General features: G+C 37.1%; 3 protein-coding genes and 1 long non-coding RNA gene across 14 annotated transcripts in view; 2 read left to right on the top strand and 2 right to left on the bottom strand.

Annotated features, from left to right (window-relative positions):
* The window catches only part of 5ptasei (inositol polyphosphate-5-phosphatase A), a 16,703-nt gene extending 14,028 nt beyond the window's left edge, over window positions 1-2,675 (bottom strand). The window contains exon 1 of one of the 2 annotated variants that reach the window (XM_070298337.1): window positions 1,440-2,675. In XM_070298337.1, coding sequence (XP_070154438.1) covers window positions 1,440-1,502 — 63 coding nt within the window. In that variant the 5' untranslated portion in view covers window positions 1,503-2,675. The remainder of the gene's footprint in view (window positions 1-1,439) is intronic. The other variant, XM_070298336.1, reaches the window with a different exon arrangement.
* Scgalpha (sarcoglycan alpha) lies at window positions 1,423-20,591 on the top strand. Of its 8 annotated transcripts, XM_070298348.1 has the most exons (12): window positions 6,286-6,302; window positions 6,408-6,454; window positions 7,285-7,412; window positions 8,766-8,905; window positions 9,003-9,178; window positions 9,378-9,479; window positions 12,057-12,231; window positions 12,845-13,086; window positions 18,159-18,230; window positions 18,809-18,952; window positions 19,946-20,014; window positions 20,099-20,591. In XM_070298348.1, the coding sequence occupies exons 3-12, from the start codon at window positions 7,292-7,294 to the stop codon at window positions 20,121-20,123; spliced, it is 1,266 nt and encodes a 421-aa protein (XP_070154449.1). In that variant the 5' UTR covers window positions 6,286-6,302; window positions 6,408-6,454; window positions 7,285-7,291; the 3' UTR covers window positions 20,124-20,591. The 8 variants fall into 8 exon arrangements, with proteins under 8 accessions (XP_070154442.1, XP_070154445.1, XP_070154450.1 ...); XM_070298341.1 differs by lacking the exons at window positions 6,286-6,302; window positions 6,408-6,454 and adding an exon at window positions 1,423-2,403; XM_070298349.1 differs by lacking the exons at window positions 6,286-6,302; window positions 6,408-6,454 and adding an exon at window positions 2,306-2,399.
* LOC138934510 (uncharacterized) lies at window positions 16,135-21,412 on the bottom strand. The gene is made up of 3 exons (XR_011447143.1): window positions 21,038-21,412; window positions 20,885-20,970; window positions 16,135-16,564 (listed from the first exon to the last, which is right to left on the bottom strand). It is a non-coding gene; the product is annotated as an uncharacterized lncRNA (long non-coding RNA).
* On the top strand, window positions 21,094-26,150 carry Wfs1 (wolframin ER transmembrane glycoprotein wfs1). 3 transcript variants are annotated; one of them, XM_070298339.1, is made up of 6 exons: window positions 21,094-21,479; window positions 22,309-22,413; window positions 22,537-22,753; window positions 22,847-23,073; window positions 23,148-24,352; window positions 24,436-26,150. In XM_070298339.1, the coding sequence occupies exons 1-6, from the start codon at window positions 21,422-21,424 to the stop codon at window positions 25,228-25,230; spliced, it is 2,607 nt and encodes an 868-aa protein (XP_070154440.1). In that variant the 5' UTR covers window positions 21,094-21,421; the 3' UTR covers window positions 25,231-26,150. The 3 variants fall into 3 exon arrangements, with proteins under 3 accessions (XP_070154440.1, XP_070154439.1, XP_070154441.1); XM_070298338.1 differs by lacking the exon at window positions 21,094-21,479 and adding an exon at window positions 21,546-21,693; XM_070298340.1 differs by lacking the exon at window positions 21,094-21,479 and adding an exon at window positions 21,715-21,889.

Genomic DNA, 26,150 nt, shown 5'->3' with positions numbered 1-26,150 from the left:
CGTTTGTAGGCGTCCCGAGATAAAAATTACGTACGTTCCTCCGATCGTGCAAGAAAATTAGTTCACCAGAATAGAAATATCAATAAACGTCTTACTTATCGTTATACGCGCGGTGTGTTTCTTGATTCTTTCGTGCGCGATGATACGGAGAGAAAAATACGCCGGAGCAAGATACTCTTTATTATTTTATATAGTACATTTATATACATACATCCCCCTTTTTATCGAAATATTTTTCATTAATCGTATGTGTTTACGATATTGATCGTTGAAATTAGAATTTACGCGACTTTTCTTCTCAACACGAGAAATCCTAGCTATATACGTACGATAAACCTAGAAAGTCTGAAGGAATTAATTTCTCAACTTGATTTTTTTTTTTTTTTTTTTTTTTGCGTTTCGCACTCATCGTCAGACGGTGCTAAAATAGATGTTGCTTGAGAAAGACGAAGAATGACGTTTTATTTCAGAATCGAACTTGTAAACATATTTTTCGCATACTTTTTCATATTACATAATTCCGTTAATGATTTATCCTGCGGTATTACATTATCCGATCGTTAATGTCAAATTGTGGAATTATCATGAATATTCGTCATCACGCGTTTAAAACACGTGGCAATAATAATAAATAACAAAGAGTATCGAAAGTCTGAAAACTGTTCCAAAGTATAAATTTCTTCTCGTTAGGTTTTTTAAAAATAATCCGCATTGAGAAAGAAACAAATGTAACATTTTCAATGATTAGTGCAACAAGATGTCGCTAATATATATCGCAATGTTTTGCACAACTAAACATATGATCAAAGTGACACCGAACCTTGGAGTCTCTAACTCTTGAAAACTCTCGTCTGGTTTATATACATATGTATATTCCCAAGTTTTCGCAAAATTTTTCCAAACGAAAATGACAGAGTTTACGAGGTTTCCGTAATAAAGTCACACATTACGTCGAACGCTATAACAGACATTAGACATTAATATCTCAAAATGAAACAAATGTACGGTTGAACGCGTATAAGAGGGAAAAAGAGGAGAGAAGGAAGAAAAAAATTTTCTAACCGGGCTTAAAAATATCGTCGCACGGACCAACTTGATTTTTGTTTTTTTTTTTCCCGGGCGCGAGGGCGACCTAACAGAAGCACGACCGAGAGAACCCATTGCTTGGCACGTGTGTTAAACGACGACATCGTATTTGTACACGGATATACCAACTATTCGCGACAAATTCGACGTTCCGCTCCCATCACAAGTAAGACGAGGAGAACGGCGGCGGTGGCGACGGCGGTGGCGACGACGGCGACGACGACGACGGGCAAGTAGGTCGTGCGTCGTACGGGGCGAATAATCGACGCGAAATCGATGGAACGCGAAAATCGATCGATCGGTCGCACCTCGCCTCGCCTCGCCTCGTTATTAGTGTCACATACGTAACGTACCTCCTCGAAGATGCTGCCAACGTTCGCGGTAATGAGGAGGACCGGGACGCCGCTGCCCGCCATTCTCGCGGCCGGGCGGTAGGCTGTTGTCTCTGGAACCGAGATTCCAGTCTCCTCGGAGCGCGAATTATCAGTACCGGCGCGACGGTTGACGACGATGACGACTAGATACGCTCCGATGCGTACTCGACACCACTACCACAACTGCACTGCACTATCTCTACAGCTGACGACGAAGGCGACGACGAGAACGATGACGAGGACGAAGGAGACGTCGTCAGTGACAGCGACAGCGACGGCGACAGTGACGGCGAGGGCGACGGTAACGGTAACGGCAACGGCAACGGCAACGGCAACGGCAACGACGACGACGACGGCAACGACGACGGCAACGACGACGGCAACGACGACGGCGACGACGACGGCGACGACGACGACGACGACGACGACGACGACGAAGCGACGGATCAGCACTGGCAGCGGCAGCACCCGCGGCGCGCGGCCGCGCGACGATCCACGGCGGCCGCCGCGCACGTCGCTCGTTCGCACGTACTCGCACACTACTGTCGCCCGCACTACATTAACCGATAACCGACCACTGGTCGCTGTCGGTCGACACTGCCGTCTCTGCGCACTGATCTCGCTCTCTCCCGTTATACGTTTCTCTCCTTCTGCCCCGCGATCTACTCCGTCAATCCGTCCTCTTTTCTCACTATTCACCACCTCCCTCTCACCGATTGGAGCCGTTCTCGTACCTCGTACCTTTCAGGGAAAGCGCAGCGTTGACGGTAAGGCAGCGCCGTTAAATGGACACACTCCACGATGTCGTCGGGGACGACAATTAAAGATGAACGATGAGATGTAAAACGAGTCAACCACCGCGCCGGGAAGAAGCCGTGCTCGCGCACCGTGCGATGCACCGCTCGTCGCATCCAACTTCAACGCTGTCGCGTTCTGCAAGTATGTATGTACACATTGTCAATCGCGAAGGAGAGGAAGGGAATGCGGGGAGAGAAAGAGAGAGAGAGAGAGAGAGAGAGAGAGAGAGAGAGAGAGAGAGAGAGAAAGAAAGCCGGTCCCTCTTGCGTCGCCGCGTCGCGTCGCGTTGCGTTGCGTTGAATTGCGTTGCGTTATTTGCGTTGTGTTGCGTTGTGTTACGTTACGTTACGTTACGTTACGTTACGTTACGTTACGTTACGTTACGTTGCATCGCGTCGCGTTGGCGCACGAGAGAGAGAAAAAGTCGTGTGCGCGCGGTAAATATATCCCTCTATCGGCCGCGACGGCGGACGGCGTCGCGACCAAGGCACAAGACACGCCTACCACAGACGTCAATAGGCAGTGCCGTGTCTAGCGCCGCTGATAAACACGTGCGGCACGTGCGGGGCGCCACAGCGAAACGGTCCTCGCGCCGGTCCATCTATACGCGACAGACGTACGTGACGCGATCGATCGAGAGAATCTCTCGTCGATAATTTTATTTTAAGTGAAAAAAGCGCCAACAATAATAATTAGAAAAAATAAACAATCTTTGCGGATCATCATAACGAACAGAAAGCTAATATATTCGTATGTAATAAATATTTAATAAATATTGTGTGAAAAAAAATAACAATTTCAAAAACTAATAAATATTTATCCCTTATTTATGGTGTCGATAAGAGTTGTCAAAATTCAATGGAAATGATAAATTTAAAATTTACAAGAGTAAGAGAATCCACATAAATCCAAAGAAATGATTCATATTGTCTGAATAATTCTAGTAATTTACATTAGATAATAGATGCGATTGTTATCCGAATGAATAAATGTTACAAAAATAGACGAGTATACATATATGGAAGATTCAAACAAAGACGTGAGAGATATATAATTTAACGATTATAAACGAGGAAAGTTCATCGCAAATTAATCGGATGGTTCATTTTAGAAAAAGGCCAAAGTCATCTGTGCGTGACTCAGAAAAGGAGCGAAAAAAACTGCACGCTCCAATGGCAGCAGGCAGCGTATCGTTTATCGATACACGTCGTAAAACATTCGTGTCTCGTCTCTCGCAACCGCGGTCCGCGGTTATCAAATATCAGTGCCAATCGACACAGAATCGATATTCTTCCATCTTCTTCCATCGCTATACCACCGTTCGGCGAATTCTGGCTCCGGCATGGCTAGAGACGACAGAGGCCGAGAGGCCGGGGACTTTTTACGCGCGAATGAAGATCGATGTTATCGTGACGTGCCACGGCCAACAGCGCGCGCCTTGTTTCTCGCTCCAGGAAAATCGCCGATGACAATTCGGAAAACACTTGGAAATTTCGCGGCTATTCGCAGATGAATTTCGAATTTGTGACGCCATAGTACAGTTATAGTAGTAGTGGAGTATATACTCGTCGATCCTCTAGATTCTCTTCGGAAAACCATGTCATACCGTGTCATACCGTTTCATATCGATTAGAATTCATGAAATTTATTAAATTATTCGCGTTTGTGCAATAGCGCATTTAACGTCTCGCGCTTCGTATGACATCTGCCAATGATATTGGAATCGAAGCGATAACTCGATAAAGGATCTTTCTAAAAAGATTCCAGCAATATTTTTTTTCTATATTTCTGTAAAACGAAATATTGAAATTTTAAATGCATTTAAGATAGAATTATTTTTTCAAAATAAACTCATCCCCTTTCTTCATATCGTTTAAATGTCCGTTTCATTTTTTTCTATTCATTACGAGAATACAAAAGAATGCGTCATCTTTTTTTATAGCGTGTCTTATCACAGTGATTTTTCATAGCGTGCAGAAGAATACACATCGTTATTCTTTATATATGAGCTAAAGATGTATTGTAGTTTACATAAAATATGAGCGGATCTTTTGTAAGAAAAGTTTGTTCGAGAGATCTTATATGATATGATATACATATATAGACAATCCAAATTATTAATATTGCATACTATATACATATACATATACATATACATATATATATACATACATATATATATATATATATATATATATATATATATATATATATAGAGGAAAGACGCAATGGATTTATATTACGAAATGTAGTCCTGTACAGTTGATAATTTTGATTTGATCCGATTCTTCGTTAGCTGTTGACAGTCATCGAATTTTACATCAGCTGATAAATAAAAGCTCGTCCAATATCAGTCATGATGATGAGCGGGACGAAAGTTTTAGTAAAAATGTGTCGTCGCGATGTGTGAAAAGCGATAATAATAATTGCGTCAATGAAAGCGATTACGTTTGTTGGATACTTGATTGGTCGAATCAACAAATGTCATTATATCATCTGTGCACGAAAGAGAGAGAATATGCTTGCTGTGTTATTGTAAGATAAATCGCTCGCAATTCTTTTAATATATGAAAAAAAAAAAGATACGACAACAGGATTCATTATAATTTGGAGATGACGATAAAAATAGAAGCGAAAAGTATTATAGTACTTTTTCTCGAGAAGCAGAAAAATCTCATTACTGTAAGAAACCATATACGAGATTCGAGTCTATTATCTTTCCTTTTTAAATGTAACACATAATAAATGAAAGAAAATCCTTCCTCTCCCATGAAAACTATTTAAATATCCATTTAAATTATTCTCCAACTAGTTGTCCAACTATTTCTTTAATCGCATAGTAAATAGAATAATTTTATAAATTTAAAATTAATAGATGAATAGAAGAAACTATATTGAAAGAATATATATATTTAATTAATTATATTTGTCACGTTATGTCGCATTGGCGCCGCATCATCTTTCTTGCCCGAAATAATAAATAGCGTGTCGTTACACGCAGGATCGATCGAATTTGAATTCAATATTTCGGACGCTCTACAATATCACTCTCAAATGTCATTGATATCAACGTTGTTATAACGAAGACTGTTCCGGAATCATAGAAACTAGGATTCGGGAAATAATATCGCTAGGCGTACGGCCCTGAAGACGGCGCGTGTAGTCGGAAGCGATGTTACAGCTGCGCATGTGAACAGATGAGGAACTTGTGCCCGGGCCGGCCCGGTCCGGTCCTCTCGGGGTTCTCTCTCTCGACGTCGTCAACGTAATATCCCGTTCCATCGCCATCGCGACGTACCACCGATCATTTTCGATTGTTTGTACCGCACAATTTCAAAGCTATACGCGATTGTGTCACCGCAAAAGGGGCTCTGACCGTCGCCGTCGCGTCGGCGGTTTTTGTCATTTTGTCCCGCCGTGCATCGTGCATCTCGTATCGTATTGACCCGATCGGGGGTGTCGTCTGTAGTCTGCAATTTGCATCGCGACAGACGGTCCCGGCTCCCGGCTCCCGGTTCCCAGCTCCCAGATTTCGCGAGAACGTAAGTTTCGGCACATGTGCGTGCTTGCGTGCGGACAAACGGACATTTTTTCGCCGTCTCGCGTACTACGCGGTACGTCGGCAACGCACGCGCGACGGACGCGCGAAACCGATCGACGACGAGGTGGATGATGCGAGGTCGGAGAATCAACGGATTTTCCATTCGCGATGCGTTAATCGAGTGCATTTTTTTTTCAAAGTAAGATTCGTCGAAAGTAGATTTTGGAAATGATGAGAGAAAGAGGGAGAAACCGGGCCTTTAACAATCGATACCGTGTCGCTCGCATTCCGCGACCACCCGTGGGCAAATTAAGGCGCCACGCCACGCCACGCCAGAAATATCGCGATACTGACTCGAGCACATCTGCTTTATCATAATATCCGGGCAAATGCTATACGCACAGCGCGACTGTATCTCTCCTCGAGTCCATTTCCAAATTTTTCCAGAGTATTGGCCATTTTCAGGGACATTGTGCGTTAATTGTTACAATGGAGAATAGAAAGTAGGTTGTATTTGGAATTTACAGTACAGTACTGTACTTTCTTTCGCAATTTGTTTATATTTTGTACAATGTGCAACGATCGGTGAACTTAAATCGGTTTCGTAGATTATACGTGTTTTAATATTGTGTCCGAAAAAAGAAGCGGAAAAGCAGTAAGTCAAGAATATATCGTAAATATAGTTTGATATATTTTTATGTTGTTGTCGCAAACGCATCGGGAACGTAAATCATAAACTCAAGTTTTCAAATATATATAATTATTTGGAAGATAATAACATTCATGGGAGCAAGTCTACAGTGTTACAATAAAAAATTGCTCTCTATATATAATTTTGTATAAATAATCTCTGTTTTTTTCAAATTAAACATTATTTAAATGTAAGCAGCGTAAAGTTTTATCCTATTTTACATAGCGTAACATTTCTTTATTTTAATCCGAACTTTGCGCGATTAACTTTTTAAGGGATACATATTTTTTTTCTGAATGTTATTAAAAATTATTAAAAACAAATCGCGCACACCTGTCAAATGTGAATAATTGGCAACATCGGTGAATAATTTTTTTTTTTAATACGTATAATATAACATAAATATATGACAACTAAAATTCTTGTTATATTTCATTACTTTTTAATTTTATTATTATTATTTTTTTTTTATCGAATATAACTACGTTCGATATTAACGTTCAAAATAAACTTCCTTATTCCTAACCGAATATTTTCCAACATCTTTCAAGCTTTTTCCAAAACTTGGAATGTTATTTTACGCGAATTGTAGAAGCGAGTATAGGCTCCATTCAATGGTCATTCGTTGATGCATTTAGTCCACGAATTCGCGAGAATTAAGTTCGCTCTCGAGCAATTTCGATCGCCCGGGTCGAAAATGCTACAGGTTTTTGTCGTCTACAGTCTACGTTCTACGACGTGATCATATCTCGATGTCATCGATCTTTTTATTATCGCTCGTTGATATTTTTCAGCACGATCATGCATCCGAACGTAATATTACTACCGACCTTAGTGGCCTTCATCGCTGCCGAGAGCATTCTAATGACGGAGGTCTTTGTCATTCCCATCAGACCGGAGACTTTCGACTGGAGTGCAGATGGTAAAGACACATATATTCAGCCTATTCTAGCTTTCTGCAGCCGTCAAAAATATTCTCGATATCATTCGATATTCAGAGGACCCTTGATACCATAAAAGGAAAGATAATGAAAATAAAAGAGACGCAAAAGGGAAAGAAAAACTTAATTATATTATTTTATTTCATCTTTCTTGGTATACGTATGTCGTCGCGCGCGTCAATTTTAGAAAAATTCTGATTGTGATATTTTAAAATATGAATACTATAAGACACATCTCCGAACTTCTTAATTCTTGGCTACACCGTATCCCGATTACGCGTTTGAATTTTACTTTCTCGATACATTTAATCAGAGAGAAGCGAAAGATTTTTGTGTTTACACACACACACACACACACACACATTAATATACAATAAAGATTATTATTTCCATCCAAAGAATGCGATCTTGAAAGAAAGCATTCTTACAGAATAAGATTTTTTTTTTTTTTTTTTTTTTTTTTAATACAGCTTTCTCCGTCTTTTACTAATGAGTATTAAATGTTTGAACGAAGCTTTCCAAAAACAAATGATATGTATTATAATACCAAATAGCTACAATTATTCCACGTAGATATTTCCGTAGATAATCTATTTCATATTACGATATAAACTTTGAGTTTTCATACGTCATTCGTAACATGCTACGAATAGCGATTACTCGCTCTAGATTATTGCATTAACCTTGGAGGCAACATTGTCGCATACCGCGATACTTTCCAATTCAGCGCCTTCGGACAATTTCAACGATACACGAAACAAGTCATGAAAATTATCGCGATTTCAGATAACGTCGTTTTTCCTACATTAAATAAGGCTGTGTACTTTTCATATCCGCATGAAAAAAAAATCCATTTCTTATTCTTAAACTTGAATCGATTAATCATTTCAAAAGAAGCGAAAGGATCTTATCGTTAGAGATTTTAAAGATTTTATATCGCGATCTATTTGGATATTTGAGCAGACATTACTCATAAACATATATTTTTTTTATATTTTATCATATACCTTCAGTTATATTCTTTCATTAACTTTAAAAAATTGTTTTTATATCTTATTAATTTTATTCTATCTAAATTTATATCCTACTGTACCTTTTAAATATATCTTTTATTATTTGACTTTGTATTAGAAATTTCTCGCTGTCTTTCCTATTTGTAATCTTTATTAATAACTCACACGCACATTTACCATATACATCAAGTCTTTTATCTTTTTCAATTTTATTCTTTCCTTGTTATCATTTCTCGTAAATATATAATTAGCGTGACATTTTCCGGTGCAAAATTATTATTATTATCTCGAACGTTTATAAACCGTACCGTTTTATTTCAGGACACTCCGATCAATTTTCGTATCAGCCTTCTTTGCTGAACGCCCCCGATCTTCCATCATGGATACATTACACCTATAGCAAGAAGGATCATCACGGTTTTCTATACGGCGTAGCGCCTAAAGATCAAAAGTACTTTCAGGTGATAAACGATCACTATACTATTGTATATTATCAGCTTGCAGAGATCAGATTGACCAAGTATTTGTGTATATATATAATTACAATGATAATCTCAGCTGGAGATTGTGGGACTGAACAAGCACACCTACGAAACCCGCCACAAGGTGCTCGATATGAACGTACTCGAGAGAGAGAATTTAACAAAATACGAGGTGCACCTGAAAATCGACAACCTCAACGTGGAGGACATGTTTGATCGCAATCGCACTGAGAAGCTCCTCGATATATTTAGGTCTGTCGCATTAAGCAAAAATTCAATTCTCTCAGTTTCAATGTCCTTGATAGCGATAATGCACGTCATTTGTCGTTTCCTTCCTCGATTGAGACAAAACCGGGGGAAGTTTTCGATAATGACATACGTAATGTGCAGTAATTCGATAATCACGTCGGCACGCGGCGTAATAAACGCATTCTACTTTATTTGATTGTAGGAAAAAATTGTGGAAAGGTGCCGCGGATCTGTACGTGACCTTTCTAGCATCTGCGATTGAACTCGGAGCTCGTTTACCTTTGAAACCCAGCGAAGGTGAAGGGTGAGTCACGTTTCGAGATTATCAAACCCAATTTAACCCTTAAGCCCCTAAAGCAAAATTCGCGGTGAGTCTTGGAAAGTCAAAATTATCAACTATGATTTTCGTCTCTTTCGATTTAGTATTTTATAAAATATTTTTAACCATTAATTGTCAAATAATATTCGCGCGATTACTAACAAATATATTAAAGAATATGGTTGAGAATAGAGAAAGCGATAGTTCTCTTTGACGAATTCTCCTCTGATCCTTTCGTCGAACATTACTGACTGATGAGACAATTAGCTAATTTTTACGCAGTATAAATTGAAATTACAAACTAGTACGAGAATAAAATTTTATAGGAATATGATAGCGTGTAGTCACACGGGAATGAGAATGATGCTGTCGGAACGAGACATCAAGGGGCTTCTCTGATATCGCTGACGTATTTTAATCGCCCGATCAACAACATTGTGACGTGCATCCGCGACGCACAGTTGTTTTTAAAATAATATTCCTACTTTCTACATATATGTCTTTCTACTATCGTTTATGCGCCCGACGCGACACGTGACAGGAAGGAACGTAATAGGTACGTTCTCTTATCGGAAGCTGGATATGTTTAATCTAATTGTGGTCGACAACTCGAGAGTCATTAGAAGAGCGAGCCATTGCAGTTATTTTTCTCATTCCTTCGCCCAACATCTCTTATTCGTTATGCGCTAAAAGCTAAATATATGAAAAAGCATTTTATTGTAGAATATTTTTCAAATAATTGATTTATTAAATGTGCATTTCCGAAGCGAATCGTGAAGCAAGATCACAGCGTTTCGTTGCGTGAGCTTATAATGTTACGCGTACAATATTCTACGTGTCAATATAAAATTCCAGAGCTCTTTTTTACATAAATCAGCCAACATGCTAAAGAATTTTGCACAAACCATCTTGAATAGTGTGTAATTTAAAATTCTTATTAGCTACGTCATCGAGATTAAATTAAACGATGCCTATTATGCGACTTCTTCCACGCGGATCTCATCGCTTCATAATGCGATCCGTAGAAAAAGGCACCGTTTTCTCTCGCTTACGTATCGCGTAAGTATCGTCAATTCCCATAGTATCCGGAATTGACAATGAATAACGATACTGTTATTCACGCATTTCTCGGGAATAAACTTTCAATTTCAAGCCCCCCGTGGACTCCCCCCCCCCCTCTCTCTCTCTCTCTCTCTCTCTTCTTCTCTCCTCTTCTCCTTTCCGATTAGAAATTTGCAATCGTACTGTGACTCCCCTAAGATTCTGCGATTATACGGATCAACGATCATAATTTATCATGTACATTGATAGCGTAGATTCGATTCCCGCTTTTGTGACTGTCGTACTTTTTCCGCAGAAAAATACGTCTCTAACATGATGTGGATTTTCTATAATCGATGAATGTACCGCGTATATTATTGATACAGACAATGACTATTATTATTCCGCAACAAAATTTATCCGTACAAAAGATGAAAAACATAGAAGAGAATAAGGAAATCTCAACACAAATCTCACAATTGCAGCGAATGTGTAATTTACAATATATATATATATATATATATCGAACCAGTCGTTTATATACTTGATTGTGAATATAGATAGCAGGTTTTTTTCTCGTAATAATTTAATTTCGACCGTCATTCTCGGGATTTGAATTTTGTCTATCTCTATACTTGTTTGCGCGAAACCATCGAGGAAGATAATTTCGTCTCGTACGCAGAATGAGTGAAACGAGTCGTATGCGATGTTGATGTTATTGAAGCGCGGCGCGGCGTGGGCAGACTTCCTTCCGGTGTAACAAGTAACAACACGTGACCAGAAAAGCAACGTATTTGCGCGCGATATGAGCAAAAAAAAATTCAATCCTTACGAAAACGTTATTGTACGGGACGTGACGCGGGATAGCGAGGCGAAAAGGAAAAGAAAGAAACGTACGTTATATATTCCCAATGTAGATTTATGTTTGGACAAATATCTCGAGGCAAAGATTTTCGCAACGAGATATCATTCATTATGAAAGAGCTCAAATTTATATCTAAGTCATAACGTGTCTTAAAACCAACGAGAAAATAGCGGTCTTTATTTCAAAGAGAGGCCAATTATTATCAATATTACATAAATATGTTTCAGCGTTTTAATTATCTGTTTCGAGATTATACTCTCTTATTCTGCTCCCGATGATATTCCGATTTATCACACACCTGATTCAATGCATGTAATTTAAGTAAAATCGAATCATCAATCGTAATGAAAAAGAGGATAATTTTTTTTCACAAATAAATCGGAAAATAAATTATTCTATTTGCTCGAATGTAGAGAGTTGAATTTAAAAATGACGTGTACATATACGATTCTTATAAAAGATATTTACAGTGTAACGGATTATATATGTCCGGATTTATGTTTCGTCGATAAGAATTTTTATAAATAAAGAAAAAAAAAGGAATATGTACGATATTTTATATCTCGTCGTAATTACGTAATTCATATACAATAGTTCTCTTCGTTGTCGTCCTGACAATGAAAAGGACAGAAAGAAATGTAGCCTTTTTGTTTCAGAGTCATCGTGAGATTGGGCAGTACGATGCCGTTCTCGCAAGAATTGAACGAATTGCAGGAGGAAGTCAAGCCGCTCTGGAAAATGCCGTCGTGTCCCAGAGACTTCAAGAGGACCAGCGTGGAGATTCTCTTTCGAGAGGCTGAATTCAGATTGGATTGGTGTTCCTTCAGATTAGTAAGTAGTTGATTGACTAAACTACATTGTATTTTGTATTATATACGATACTTCTTTCATTTATTATAATATGTCATATGTCATATTATCAATGAAGATCTAAAGAATCAACTCTACCTGTTATAATATAATAACGCTTATTTGTATTATTTGCCTTTCGAAAAATTTTACACTCATGATACAACATGTTATCGTATATGTCAGTGCACACACACACACACACACACTCACTCACATAAACACACACGCGCGCGCGCGCGAGCATTTAATACACTATCTATCTTTTCATCACACGAACTTGGCATGTTTCCAAGCACATGCTTGACGATGACAATGCACGTTTTACTCCACCATCTATCGTTATCGTGTATTTCTTGAGTATTTTTTCAATCATCGTACAAACATCCCTAATTTACGCAAATGTTAATTGCACGATGCATAAACTCATCTTAATCGATTAATTTCACGATATTCGATTCGTGCATTGTCTCGCACGAGAATCATCAACAACAATCATCCGAAAATCGCGCGCCGCTTGTAACATTTTATGGTATTCTCTTCGTTAGTGATAGATTTAAGAGACGATAGCAATTTATTACTATATTTCCTCTAGCTAGAGAAGGACCAGCAGAGTCTGCAGCACGAGAGCGCTCGGCGGGGTCCCAGCGTCGTAGGACTGCCTTCGTCGGGCATCTCCGAGCACACAGAGTGGCGTTGGGCCCGTTCAACGAAAGCAAGCGTACCTACAAGGAGCTACTTCAAAGAAATCGCCACCACAATTTTCGTACCGGTCATACTACTTCTCGTGCTAGGTGCCTTGCTTAGCACCGCTTTCTGTCTACATCACGAGAAAATGTAAGCGCTTGTTACTTGTATCTGTTGGAGAACCAGTCGGAGCTACTTTAACGCGCGATGGTCATCTGCATTCCGGAAAAGTTATTTTTAATTCGCACATTCTTATCTTTGATAAAGGCTAACACGCTTGTGTCGCTTATTTTATATCTCCTTTTTCTCTTTTCATTTAATGCAAATTTCGTTACTTTATTTTTTACTCAACATTTTACTTCCAATTTTAACGCTCTGACGTCATATGTATATGTCGATGGTATCTTTATTTCTTATCAGTAGTTGCGGCCACGTATGGGCTTACGTATGGGTGACGACATTATTTCCTGTTTAGCATTTACATTGAACGAAATTTAAGATCACATCTGACATGAGTGTTTCCTACTTTCCGAGGAAATGCACGCATAATCTGTTGTAATACAGTTGCTGCAGCAGGATCAAAACGTAGAAGAATTTTAATTCGATTATGTTTACAAAAATCATTCTTTGATCCTGCGATATATAATTCAATTCCAATAAAATTCCAATACTTGGCACATCATGGAACGCATTTAATGCGACAACATATTCGATTACATCAGGGTAGGAGGTTGTTGTGTCTGTATTTCTTATTATTACATGCTATAATATTACGACTAGTTCCATTTCTAAGTAGAAGTGTAATATCCAATATGTCCGCACAATTGAAATGCGTTAAATCGCACGAATGCTCGGTAAATAAATTTGAAAAGTACGCGTGTGCTGCATCTGCTGCGCGTGGAAAACGCAACGAAAACGAAGAACACGCAAGTCAAAGTCTGTTTAATCATCAAAATTTTTAATATTGGAATTAAAAGAGGCCTAAAAATAAATACGCGATTAAGTTTTCGCTAACGATAAGAAAAAGTAAGATTTTTTTTAATTCGACAAAATTTGTACGTATATTTTCTATAATATATTATTTCTTACTTTTTTTGCGTATATATATATATATTGTGTGTGTGTGTGTGTGTGTGTGTCAAAAGATTAGGAGCTGTTTATTTTGCCATATATATTATCACGTTCCAGTTTTCTCTATTTGTAGCTCAAGACAATAAAAACGAGCATTCAGGGTCGGCTAATTTGGTCGGGTAATGATTCGCGACAAAAAAACGAACAATGTGTCTTTCTAGAAGCAATAAAAAGATTAAAATTACATAGTCGTCGGGATACAAGTATATTTTACTTATGCGATAGAAAAATAATCGATTGCAGGCGACTACATATATCGATACGAGATTCGTGTGATGTAACCGATCTAACGATGTTATCTTATCACGCTGTGTGCGTTACGTTTGTGGCGCACACAAATACGTTTTTGTAACTCGTAAAAGAAAACGCGACTATTTTAGTTCGTCGAGCATAAAACCTATTTGGGATCCGAATCATTAACGGCGATTAAACTGATAATATGTCGTAGAATCAATGATATTTAACATCTTGCTTATAATATTTTTCATTTAAGATCTTTTTGCTTGTGCGTGTCTTTGTGTCATCTGATTTTTCTGTCTCTTTTTCGTCAGGAGCTCGCTCGTCATGTCTGCGTACACTGTGCTACCTACCATTCGTATACTTGATCTCTTTCACGCCGCGCGCGCGCGCGCGTGTACACGCATATGCTAACTACACGTGGCATGCGTGCGTACATATGTATATATACGTGCGTGCGATATACGACCAACGGGTAAGTGACCGCGAGTGATCGATGCCTCACGATCAACAGTCAGATGATGTATGACGCAACCGCGGAATCGCTTATCGGTAAGCAAGGCTCACTCGTTTACGCGGGAATAGATCGACGTGTCGCTGATCGACGCCGATTTCCGCCGATCAGTGACCACGCACAGCGTGTAAACACCGCCGCCTGCCTTTTGTATTCTCCAATCGCGCGTCTGCTCAAATTTCCCATTATATCGCGGAATTTTTCGATCTCGTCTCTCGTCTATCGTCGTCGCGATGCGTCGACCAACAATCGCAGTCGATACGTCATCACGAAAGAAAGAAAGAAACATTGTTATTTTGCATGTTATGGAAAAATAAATTCAGTATTCTTTATTGAGCAAATAATTTCAAGTAATCATATAGTTTCTGATTAAAAAAAAAAAAAAAAAAAAAAAAAAAAAAAAAAAAAAACCACCTTGTTCCAATAGTATGGACAAATGAGAATTTGTTCAAAAGGCAAGCAATTTCGAAAAAGATAAAGGATTAATTACAACACGATTTGACTATTATTTGACTTATATTTTTGTAAACATACAAAAAAAAGAATATAAAAGATGAGATATTTTTTTAGATACGTCTAATATGTGTGTGAGGATATATCATTTTATTTAACGTATTATATTAAAACAACTATTTTTATTCTCAATAAGATATATAAAATAGTGTTCTTTTTCTAATAATATCTACGAGTTCGCAAAAGACATAATGCTGTATCGACTGAACGCTTCAATTGCTAATCACAAAAGCGGTATGGACCGGCTACCGTTAAAAGGCATGAACTGACCGGAAATAATGCTTACAACAGCTATAAAAGCCACTTTGCAAAATTATCGCCCAAGTGCCGTCATGAAATTCACAGATTTTTCCGAATGCTTATAGAAAAGTGATTGAATTGAAGGCTTTCGTATTTTTATGACTGTACAAGATGTATAAAAATTATTACAAGACATGTATTACATTTGATTCGTCTGGAGTCATGCTATACTCGTAAAATTATTAATCAAATCAATTCTTTCTCTCACACATTTATTATAACTTCTAAATGATTTCTTACAACTTCTAAATGATTAATCTAATTTAATGTATTGATACGTTTCTTGCAAACGTTCTTTTTTATTATTTTATCAATTCTTTTATTATTTTTAGCAGCGATTATTTGAGACGCTTTTACCTTTATACGTAGTATGCAATATACATTATATATATATATATATTTTGCCCCCCCCCTTTTTTTATAACACTGGTTAATCTATTATAATTAGACATTCTGCGTCAAAGAATATCAGTATTTATCGTAAATATTTACGAAAAACTTGTTGAATCTCACAATGATAACATGTATTCGAGAAAGACATGCGAAATTGCATCTAATCTAATCATTAATATTTTTCGCAATGTGAAGGCAATTAAAACTCTTGAGGCATTTATAAACAGCTCACGTCATTATACGAGGTACAGCCATCGAGAAAATAAACGTAAATTTACTTTATTCACCAAATATGTCTACCATATATAAACACTATATGTCTATTGTGAACGTACTATTGTATATGTAATAATTATAAGATACATTTGGCGAAGTAAATTATCGATAATACATTACTTTTCGATATATATTTACAATTTATATTATAAAGTATAACTTTGACTTTATATGTCAATGTTATTTCTATATTTACTTGTGATAATAAAAAACGTCGCGATGTTGACGTGGAAAAGACGCCTTCTACCGACGAAATCGTGCACGCTGAAAATTTCAACTGATTCAATCTGTGGTCATAAATGGAGACGCGCGATTATTTATAAGTGGAATGCAGCAGAATTTTAGCCGGATCGCCGGTTGTTGATAATCGTGTATGGTAATCGGCGTGTTTGCAAAAGAGAGATACGACTCTCTGTCCAAAGCGCACTCGCAGCTCGCAGTGCGAGTTCGAGTGCGCGAATGCGTGTCTTCAAGTATCGTGGGGCGTAACAATTTTCATTGGCGCGTCGCGATAATAAGTCAATTACGTCGTGTGGCACGTGACGATTGACGCAGTACTGACGCAGCCGTGTTCATTTCGCATGCATTGACAATGAGGGGAGAGATCGGGATCGGGATTCATTGAAGTTACAATCGAGGAGAGTCGCGGGGAGAGCGTGCGCGATCTCGCGTAATTATTTTCACGTTCCATGTTCATGTTCAACCGCTCGTATTGACTCTCCAAGGGCCCCGGAGTCCCAACAATTCCGACGAACCGTGTCGTGATCCGTGATCCACGCACGCGATCAAGGTAATCATGCGGTTGATAATGCGGGAACTGCGCAAACAGGAACAGGACTCGCGCGCGTCATAGATTCACGCGCGATATGACTCATTAAATAATTCTGGCGGTTGCGGCCGCGAACGAAGAGAAGCCCGCAAAAAAAACCCATTCTCTTTTCGATGAATAAAATCGTCATAAAAGTTTGTCGCACAACGCAAGGTTTTCTCCACAATTATACAACAAACGGTTTTTTTTTTTTTTTTTTTTTTTTTTTTTTTTTTAATCGACGCGATCTCTCCCATTTCCTAGCCTTTCTTCCTATTTTAATATGATAAATATATGTATATGAACGTTGATTGCGATGAGAATATAATTAAATACTATAAATGATGATACAAATTTTTTGTGTGCTTGCTCCAGAAGCCAAAATTCTAGAGATCGCATCTTAAGCGCATTAATTAAGCGCCGAAATTTCGTTATATTACCTTAAAAATATGTTAATATAAATATTGGGAAAAAATTTCAAGCAACTTTTCTCGTAGAAGAATTTTATGTTTTGAATTAATATGATATTTTATTATAATATTTTCTTATCGTCGATCGTAAAAAGATGGGGTTGGAATATTTTACGACGGCCGATGAAACGTCTAGAGTCTACTAAGCATACAATAGTTTACTGCAAGTAACGGATTAGTAATTAAACGTTATTTTAATAACAAATGAAATGATGTCGGAGCGTAGACTTGTTTAAATTATTCGATTAGTTACATAAATATTTGCAGTTTTTTTTTTCTTTATTTTTTACTGCAACTTGTATGTTTATATTTTCGAAGTTTGCACGAGATTATTCTGACGTAAATGATAATTAAAATATCAGCCATGAAAAAAAGTAACATACTATTATCTAGTTGTAAGAGTCATCTTCCGTATTTATATAATTTAAATTATGTAATCTCGGTGTCACTATAATTTATGATTGACGCATGCGTTAATGTTAAACCAATCGGGTGTTTGCATTTAACGACATTAATTAGTCAGCTATTATTTAAAGATATTTGATGAAAAAATATAGATATTTATATTTTATTTTCCTAGGGCAGATCCAGAGTCAGATGAATATTTCGATGAACTATTTAATATTTTCCTTATAAGAGAACAACCCGTTAGGTATGTTCAAACTTGCGTAAATAACTAATTTGAGATTTTTAATGCATACTAATTGTTGCAAAGTGACGCAACATCATTAAAATACTACTAATTTTGTTTAGTGTGTGTGTGTGTGAGCGCGCGCGTGTGTGAATCATAATATACATGACAAATTGTTAGAAAAAAAATGGTAAAATTGACTTTACCATTTTAATTACCATTCAGATAAAATGGATTTCCGATTTTAATTTTCTTATATATTAAACTTTTCTAATTCATTGTGTCTGCGTGTTTGTCATCAACAAACTATTATTTAAATATACCATATTAGGAATCTATGGACTTTTTAAAAACTTGTATGAAGTATTAACAATATGTTTATAATCATTATATGATAAATACAACGGTAAAACGTCATAGTTAATCATAATTAATAAGTTTTCGATCAAGGTTGAATTTTAATTTTATTCGTAGTCCGAAATACTATTTTTTATCGCATTAAATAAACGCGAATAATAAATCCGAATTGTGAAGTATTAATGTCCTCCTAAATTTAAATAAAATCCCGTTTTAACGAAACCATATTCTTATTTTTGCAGCGAAAAGCGAGAACCTACACCAGTGGAAGGAGTCGGAAACAACGGAATACAAATGGTGCAATATGCCATGTCGGAGAGAGGCACTCTGAAATCTCTGTCAGCTCAACCATCGAGTCCGAATGATTCTCTATCGCGAAGTCCAAGGTAGAAATTTACAGAGATCGAAAAATATAATTTCAACAAATTAATTAATTTTCGACACTTAAAAAATAAACTTTTTACATAAATTATCGCACATTCTCCATTAATAACAAATTAAATATAAAGATTGCTATCGTGTACATCTTTTGCAACGAAATTATACTTCTTTCAATCCCTGGAAATCTGACGGTCATAAATAATTGATGATCAATTCATGATTGATGAATATTTGTTATAAGCATTTTTCCTGCACCGGAACTTCTCGGACTTTCCCAAGAAAAGATTCACTTTTAGATAAGATGTAAGAAAAAAACGTATCAGATTATCGCGTTATTGCGTAGCAGTTTCTAGCTTAGCAGGACGTCATTTCCTAGAAAGAGAATATTGCGCGTACGTAACTCGCAAATAGATTCATTAATCAAATGTACGAGTGCGCGTGCTATCGTATTATATAATAGTTGTAATTATTTTCAGTCAAAATGAAATATAATAAAAAAATAAGAAAAAAAAGATAGATAGAGAAACCGAAAAGAAAATAAAATTCAACGCAATCGCATTGTGAATGCGTCACGTGGAGATCGTATAGGGATATTCATACAAAATCGAATAAATCTCTTCTTATTGTTTATTAAATTATGTAAATATGTTGCACGAAACTATATATATATATATATATATTGTATATATACAAACAAACACACACACACACACACACACACGAGGACTATATATATATATATATATATATATATATATATATATATATATATATACGCACGAATACAAAACAGAATGTTTCGGATAATTCAAGTCATAAAAATAAATTTTTTTTTCAAACAAGACATTAAAAAAAGTCCGTTTTTCTACTATTAATATGAAGGATATGTTAACAGATCATTCACTCGTTTTTATCTTGCCTTTTATATATTATCGTTTTGCGATCCAAACGTTGCCTTGATACATACATATGTGATTATAATAAATTTTATCTTTCAGAATCTCTGGTGAACGTTGCAATCCGTACATTCGTCCAAATCCGCCACCTTATACCGGGCCGACTAATTTGTAAGTATAATATTTCTAAATCGCGACTTTTGCTCGTGCAATATACATATTATAATTGTACGTTATCCGTTTTATGATTCACAGTGTCAGCTTACGCGCCGATTTCTGACTATACGAGCAACCCGCGAAAACGTGGTTTTGCTAAATGAATATAGCTCGCGGGTGGCTTTCGATCAACGCATTTCGAGGCCGAGGACTACAAACTCATTGAAACCGACTTCAAATTTGCAAGTTCAATCAGATACTAAACATGCGCGCGCCGCTTATTATTGCTAACTATAAACACGTATTTGCGTCATTTGTTTTGACAAATTGAACTGCGTCTGGAAAATTTCTCGAAACATGTCTTTACGAGTAGACGAGTTGCAAATATACATCATATGTATATAGAAGAGCGGTTTTATTTTATTTTTTTTTTTTTTTTTTTTTTGACAATATGCATTATACATTGTACACATGTTATTCTCGCATTGTCAAATAAACTGCATAGCATTTAATGTGATTATGTATATCTTATAATTGTAACACAATAAGAGTTTTTGCATATATATTGAAGGAATAAATCTATCTATCTACAGATGTGCTTTGATTTTTTTTTCTAACATTAAGAATAAGTATTTAAAACTGGATTAAAAAAAATTCTTTCTCTTACAATTAGAGTTTATTTCACTAACAACGCACAAGTTTTTATCGACAATTTTTGTTTTCCCCTCTTTATCAACTAACAATAAGAAAAAAGAAGAAGCACACATTTATTTAGAAAACCTTATCCTTATATTCATATAAAATATTTATTCCGAAAACAAAAATTGTTTCACAAAATTACTTATCTGTGAAATCGACGAACAAAAATATTTTAATGCAACATACCTTTCGATTAGCTCTGTAACATTCCGCACAAGATAAATTTTCCATTGATTGTTGTATCTGGAAAAGTCGAATTACTTGTAATGTATCTGTAACAGAAAAGAAAGTTTGTAACGAGATAATAAAAATTTAAATTTATGCAACAGGAGAATAAACCTTTTCATCGTGTTTACGATAACGCGTCTTTTGTAGTATAAATAGGCGACTAAATCAACTTTTCAGTTTCTTATTGAGATGCTGGACGGAAATTTGTCAAAAAAACACACACACACACAAAGCACGCACGCGCGCGAGCAAGAAAAATTTAATCTTTGAACTGATACGCGATACTGGCGCGTCGCGTTCGCGGCCGCGCGTTGTTTACGTACCTAACCTAGGGTCTGTTCTTTGCAGCTGAACTGGCTGCACTGTTTCAGAGTTTATCTTTTTCTGTCCCCATTGGAAGGAGAAGGATGGGCTCTGAACTGGTGCAGCCAGTTCAGCTGTAATGAACAGACTAACTCTAGTCTAACTTAACTTTACAGGCATGGACTATGGATTATGCGCAGGCGCCGCGCGCCCACGCTTGCCAGCTGTTCAACAGGAGCGTTCGACAAAGGCGCGTAATAAGCGGGTGTTTGTGTTTTGCGTTTCGCGTTCGTGACAGCGTTTGGATCGCGAAACTGCGAAACAGCAAAAGTGCAATATCCGTCGCAAACGAGAATCGAGCAGGCGGATCTTGCATCAATCGCGAATTGTTTCGATCCATAAAAGTATGGCTGGTATCGTGCCGTTGTCTGGCAGATCCGGTAGAAAACAGTGGACGCTGTACGGTAATCATCTTCTCCGTAATCTTGCACGATCGAGCTTCGAGTAGCTTTGAGACGATACGCCCAGTTACGCCTGGTATTCGGACAAGGACACGGACTGTGTTTATATCTCTGAAAAGCACACGTGACTTGTGACAAGAACGGCGCGATATACGACGCGTTATAAAATCTGTTTTGCGAACAAATAAACAAATGAGCAGTAATTTTTAAATGAGAATTGACGAAAAATTAATTCTTGACAATTAACGAGCGATATCCTTATGTTATGATACGAATTTTATTAAATCAAACAATTGATCTTATTAGAAATGGCTTTTGTGTGTGTGTGTGTGTGTGTGTGTGTGTGTGTGTGTGTGTGTACGCGCCTTAACAGTATATTCAAATTAATGTTTTATTAATTAACAATTATTGATACTGCATAATTATTACGCATCAATAAAAATGGATGCAATCTGAGTAAAACTAACAAAAAATACACAATCACAATAGCTAACATCGCTTGCAACGCAACACAACACAAAACTGTCAATTATATTATTATTATTAATGTCTCATGTGTATATGATGAGATAATGAATTGTGATTAAATATTTTGCTAATTGTAAATTTTATTGATAGATGGACCAAAAGGTTCTCTTAGACGATTACGTTCTCGATTGGCGGAAGATGGCTGTCCAGAATCTCAAGTGATTTTGGCTAAGCAATTATTGGAAGAACGATGTGGTAAACTTTATAACATAAGCTCTGTATTAAAGTTCTTTTTTTTTGTCATGTTACTCCCTATCTTTGATATGTATAATTTTTTATATGATATATATAATATTATATTAAAATATATATTTGAAGATCTTGATGTTGATAAAGAAGAAAACGCAAAATTGGGTGTTTACTGGTTGACGAAAGCCTCAGAGCAGGGAAATTTAGAAGCAACCGACATTCTTAGAAAGTGTTTAGCCACAGGCCGTGGTATCACAGAGCATAACTATTACGATGTGAAAAGTTGTCTAGACATGACGCAAGATGAAAAGTTGGCTAGAAGAGCAGCGAGGGAGATGTTCATGAGGTAAAGAATAACTAATCAAAGGATAAGCAATTAAAATTAGATCGTACATTATATATGTATATTGAATGTGAAATTTCTTTCTCCAACCTAAAGCTTATCAAACGGCGAGGATTTTATCACCACTGAACAACTGCAAAGACGTATGAGAAATTTATCGTCTCCATCGACCAATAACCATGACTATTCTCAATCGAATATTACTTCTAGCAACTTATCGCAAAACAGATTAAATGATGACGATAATGATTGCTTCCCCAGAAACGGGCTTCCTGATGATTCTCCAGCTTCGAAAGACGAAGATCGGACAAATGATATTCAAAGTAAGAAATTTTAAAAACTTTTACAAACATTGCGTATCCTTTACATTTACATATGTTCTGCTACATAATCATAGATTTGGCAGACCATCAAGGTGAGAAGATCACAGAGGCTGTTCTGGTCTCCGCTGCTGCGAGTTATGCACGCGGAATGCTTCCAGTAGTATCACACGCTCTCTGTACGGTGGATCTTTCCGAACTGGCACTGGATACGATACCGTTGCTGCAGAGACCATTCGTCCATCCGCTCACATCACTGAAGCGTTTCTACAGTTGGCTGGTCGAGACTCTGGGTCACAGCGGAACGTCGATCAGAAACATCTTCTTTACGTCGAACTTACACATTTTCTTATTACTCTTACTGTACTCTTTATTCGGTACAGAGAACCTAATACTTTTTATACCGATGGCCTTCTACTATCTATCATTCGTAGTCATGGTGGTGGCCACATTTCAAATGCTCCAGCGGAAACGTGAATTCAACGACTTCCGCGTGTGGTCCGGCCTGTTTCTGAGTTATTCGGGCGGAAATCTGAATCCCGAGGAGGCGGAATATCAATTTTGCCGCAACAATCTGAAACCTCACGGACACTTCTTTCTCGCATTGCTGCTGAACCTGATAATTTATCCTCTGATAGCTCACCAGTGGACTCCGCAATCCGAGTTCACCGTAATAGCGGTCGCATTGACTCTCATCACGCTTTCCAATTTCATGTGGAAGGACTCTTCACGATTACCCGACTTCCTAGCCCTGTTCAGTTTCGGCGTACATGTCCTCGCGAAGTATCCTTACGAGACGGATATGGTTGTTGCGCAAAGTTGGAGATTCTTGGACGTCAGAGTACCAACATTCGCGTCTTACGTTGTCGGCAACGGCATAGAGTTCTGTCTCAACTTCCGTGCCGTGTTTTATCTTCTGATACCAGCGGTGTTCGCGAAAATGGCTGCGAGAGACGGTTGGCGCGGCACGTATCGAACTTTGATACCCCACTGCGTTACGCTGAGCTGGTGGCAAATAGCAATTTTCAGTTCTCAAGGCGCCACATGGTACGGCTTGATCAGAGGTGCCCTTGCATTAGTCGGCATGGTCCTCTTTCTTCCAATAGCCGGTATAGCTTCCGTCATTTTACCGATCATAGCCATTGCAAAATATTTGTCGGAAAATGACCTGGCAATGAGAATAGCAGTCACCACTGTACTCGGAGGAATGCCAATTTTGGCTTCATGGTATCTGAGGAGGATCAGAGCATCAAGACTTAATTGGATCATTACGCTCGTTCAAGTATGTATATCGTTGTATTCCTTGACCATCTTAAATTCAGAGATATTCAAATATTTATATCTTGTACTAAATATCTTCTATAGATCATGCTTGGCATTGGCGCTGCCACATTCTTATCGTGGCCGATGATAATGGAATATAAACAGGATTCCGACGAAATATCGTATGAAATGATTTCTAGTTTAACATGGGATCAGTATCGGAACTATTGTCATCAACCTGCATGGGAAGAAGTGTCATCAAAAGCGCAAGTGCAGGTGCAATGCGCCCAATTGGAAGGCATACCCGTTTCGTGGGAAGGTTACGTGACGAATGTTAGATTAAAATCGATAAAAAACAATATCGCAATCATATTAAACAGATTACCTGATAACATTAGATCGATATTCAATTGTATGTATGGGGAACCGTATGAGGAAAATTGTAATTCGGGCGACGACATTCGTAAAAAGAGTTGCATGCATGTCACGAGCATTCAGAAGCAAAGGAGTAAGTGTCACCTACCAGCTTGGGACCGGTACGAATTTGAGATCTCCGTCAAGATGAAAAATGGCGTATGGGGAAGTACAACGGAGATACGTCTTGTCGCGGATCATTCTTTTACTAACTTTAGTTTAAACATATATCCCGGCGACAAGATTTGGTTTTCCGGTGTGCTTCTGAATAATGGTTTAGAAAAAGAATCTCTTCTCGGTGGCACCGAACCGCACATTGATCTAGAAGAGGCAGGATGTCTCGCGTGCAACTTCCTTAATCTGAAAACATCTTACAAACGTTATAGATATCGTATAAGTTTAAGCTCTATTATCAGAGATCTTTGTCTCAGTATAAAGACTGTATTGAACTTTCTGTTAAATCCGATTGTGATGTTCAAGTAATCACATTTTACGTGATTCAATTCTTTTAGATCTTTCAACTTCTTATATTTAAATGTTTGTACTACTTTAATATATGTAATTATCATTATTGTTTGTTTAATATTATTTATCTTAAAAAACGAATTATTTTACTGAAACCAAATTGTGAAAGTAAAAATTTTCAAATTGGAAACAAGGAATCAATTTATACATATATAATTAATTTACCCCCCCCCCCCCAAAAAAAAAAGAAAAAGAAACCTTTATAAATATGCAGTGAATATTGTAATATAACAATTGTCTTGAGAAGACATCTTTCAATATATTATTCAATATATTCAATAAAAATTTAACATGATGATCATTCTATTATAACAGATTATCGTTTACAAAAGCGTGTAAATGTTATAAAATATACTATACTGCAAAATATATGGCGTATTACATCTGACACGTTATATATATGTATATAGTATAAGCTAAATTGAAAGAAGAACTATGTTAGGTATACAAGCAGCATTTCTTCAATGTTTAACACACATGTGTCATCACTGTGTGTGTGATATGAAAGTAGAGAGTAGTGCAAATGTTTTGATGTTACCGAACGCCTCAGGCAATATACATTAGGCTTTCATGAACAAATTGTAATCTACTTCAGAATATTAACATATATTTTAAGATCGATATATTTTCTTAAGCATTACTGCCAATAAGAGAGAGAGATTAATGTTTGATATTTTTGTATTCCGTTTTCGGGCAATGTTTAGAACAAATATCATTTTAATCTTGTTTTAATGATGTATGTAACAAAAATTGTATTTTTTACTAAGTTTATAACACATATTATCATGATAAAGTTTTAGTTGATACGATGAACCAGGAGGCAGTATGCAAATTAATATAATAATCTTAGATTATATTTAATAATCTATGGTTATTAT

The sequence above is a fragment of the Polyergus mexicanus genome, unplaced genomic scaffold (assembly GCF_030449975.1).
Source record: "Polyergus mexicanus isolate NDT 795.1 unplaced genomic scaffold, iyPolMexi1.0 SCAF_7, whole genome shotgun sequence".
NCBI lineage: Eukaryota > Metazoa > Arthropoda > Insecta > Hymenoptera > Formicidae > Polyergus > Polyergus mexicanus.
This window is presented reverse-complemented; position numbering and strand designations above follow the sequence as displayed.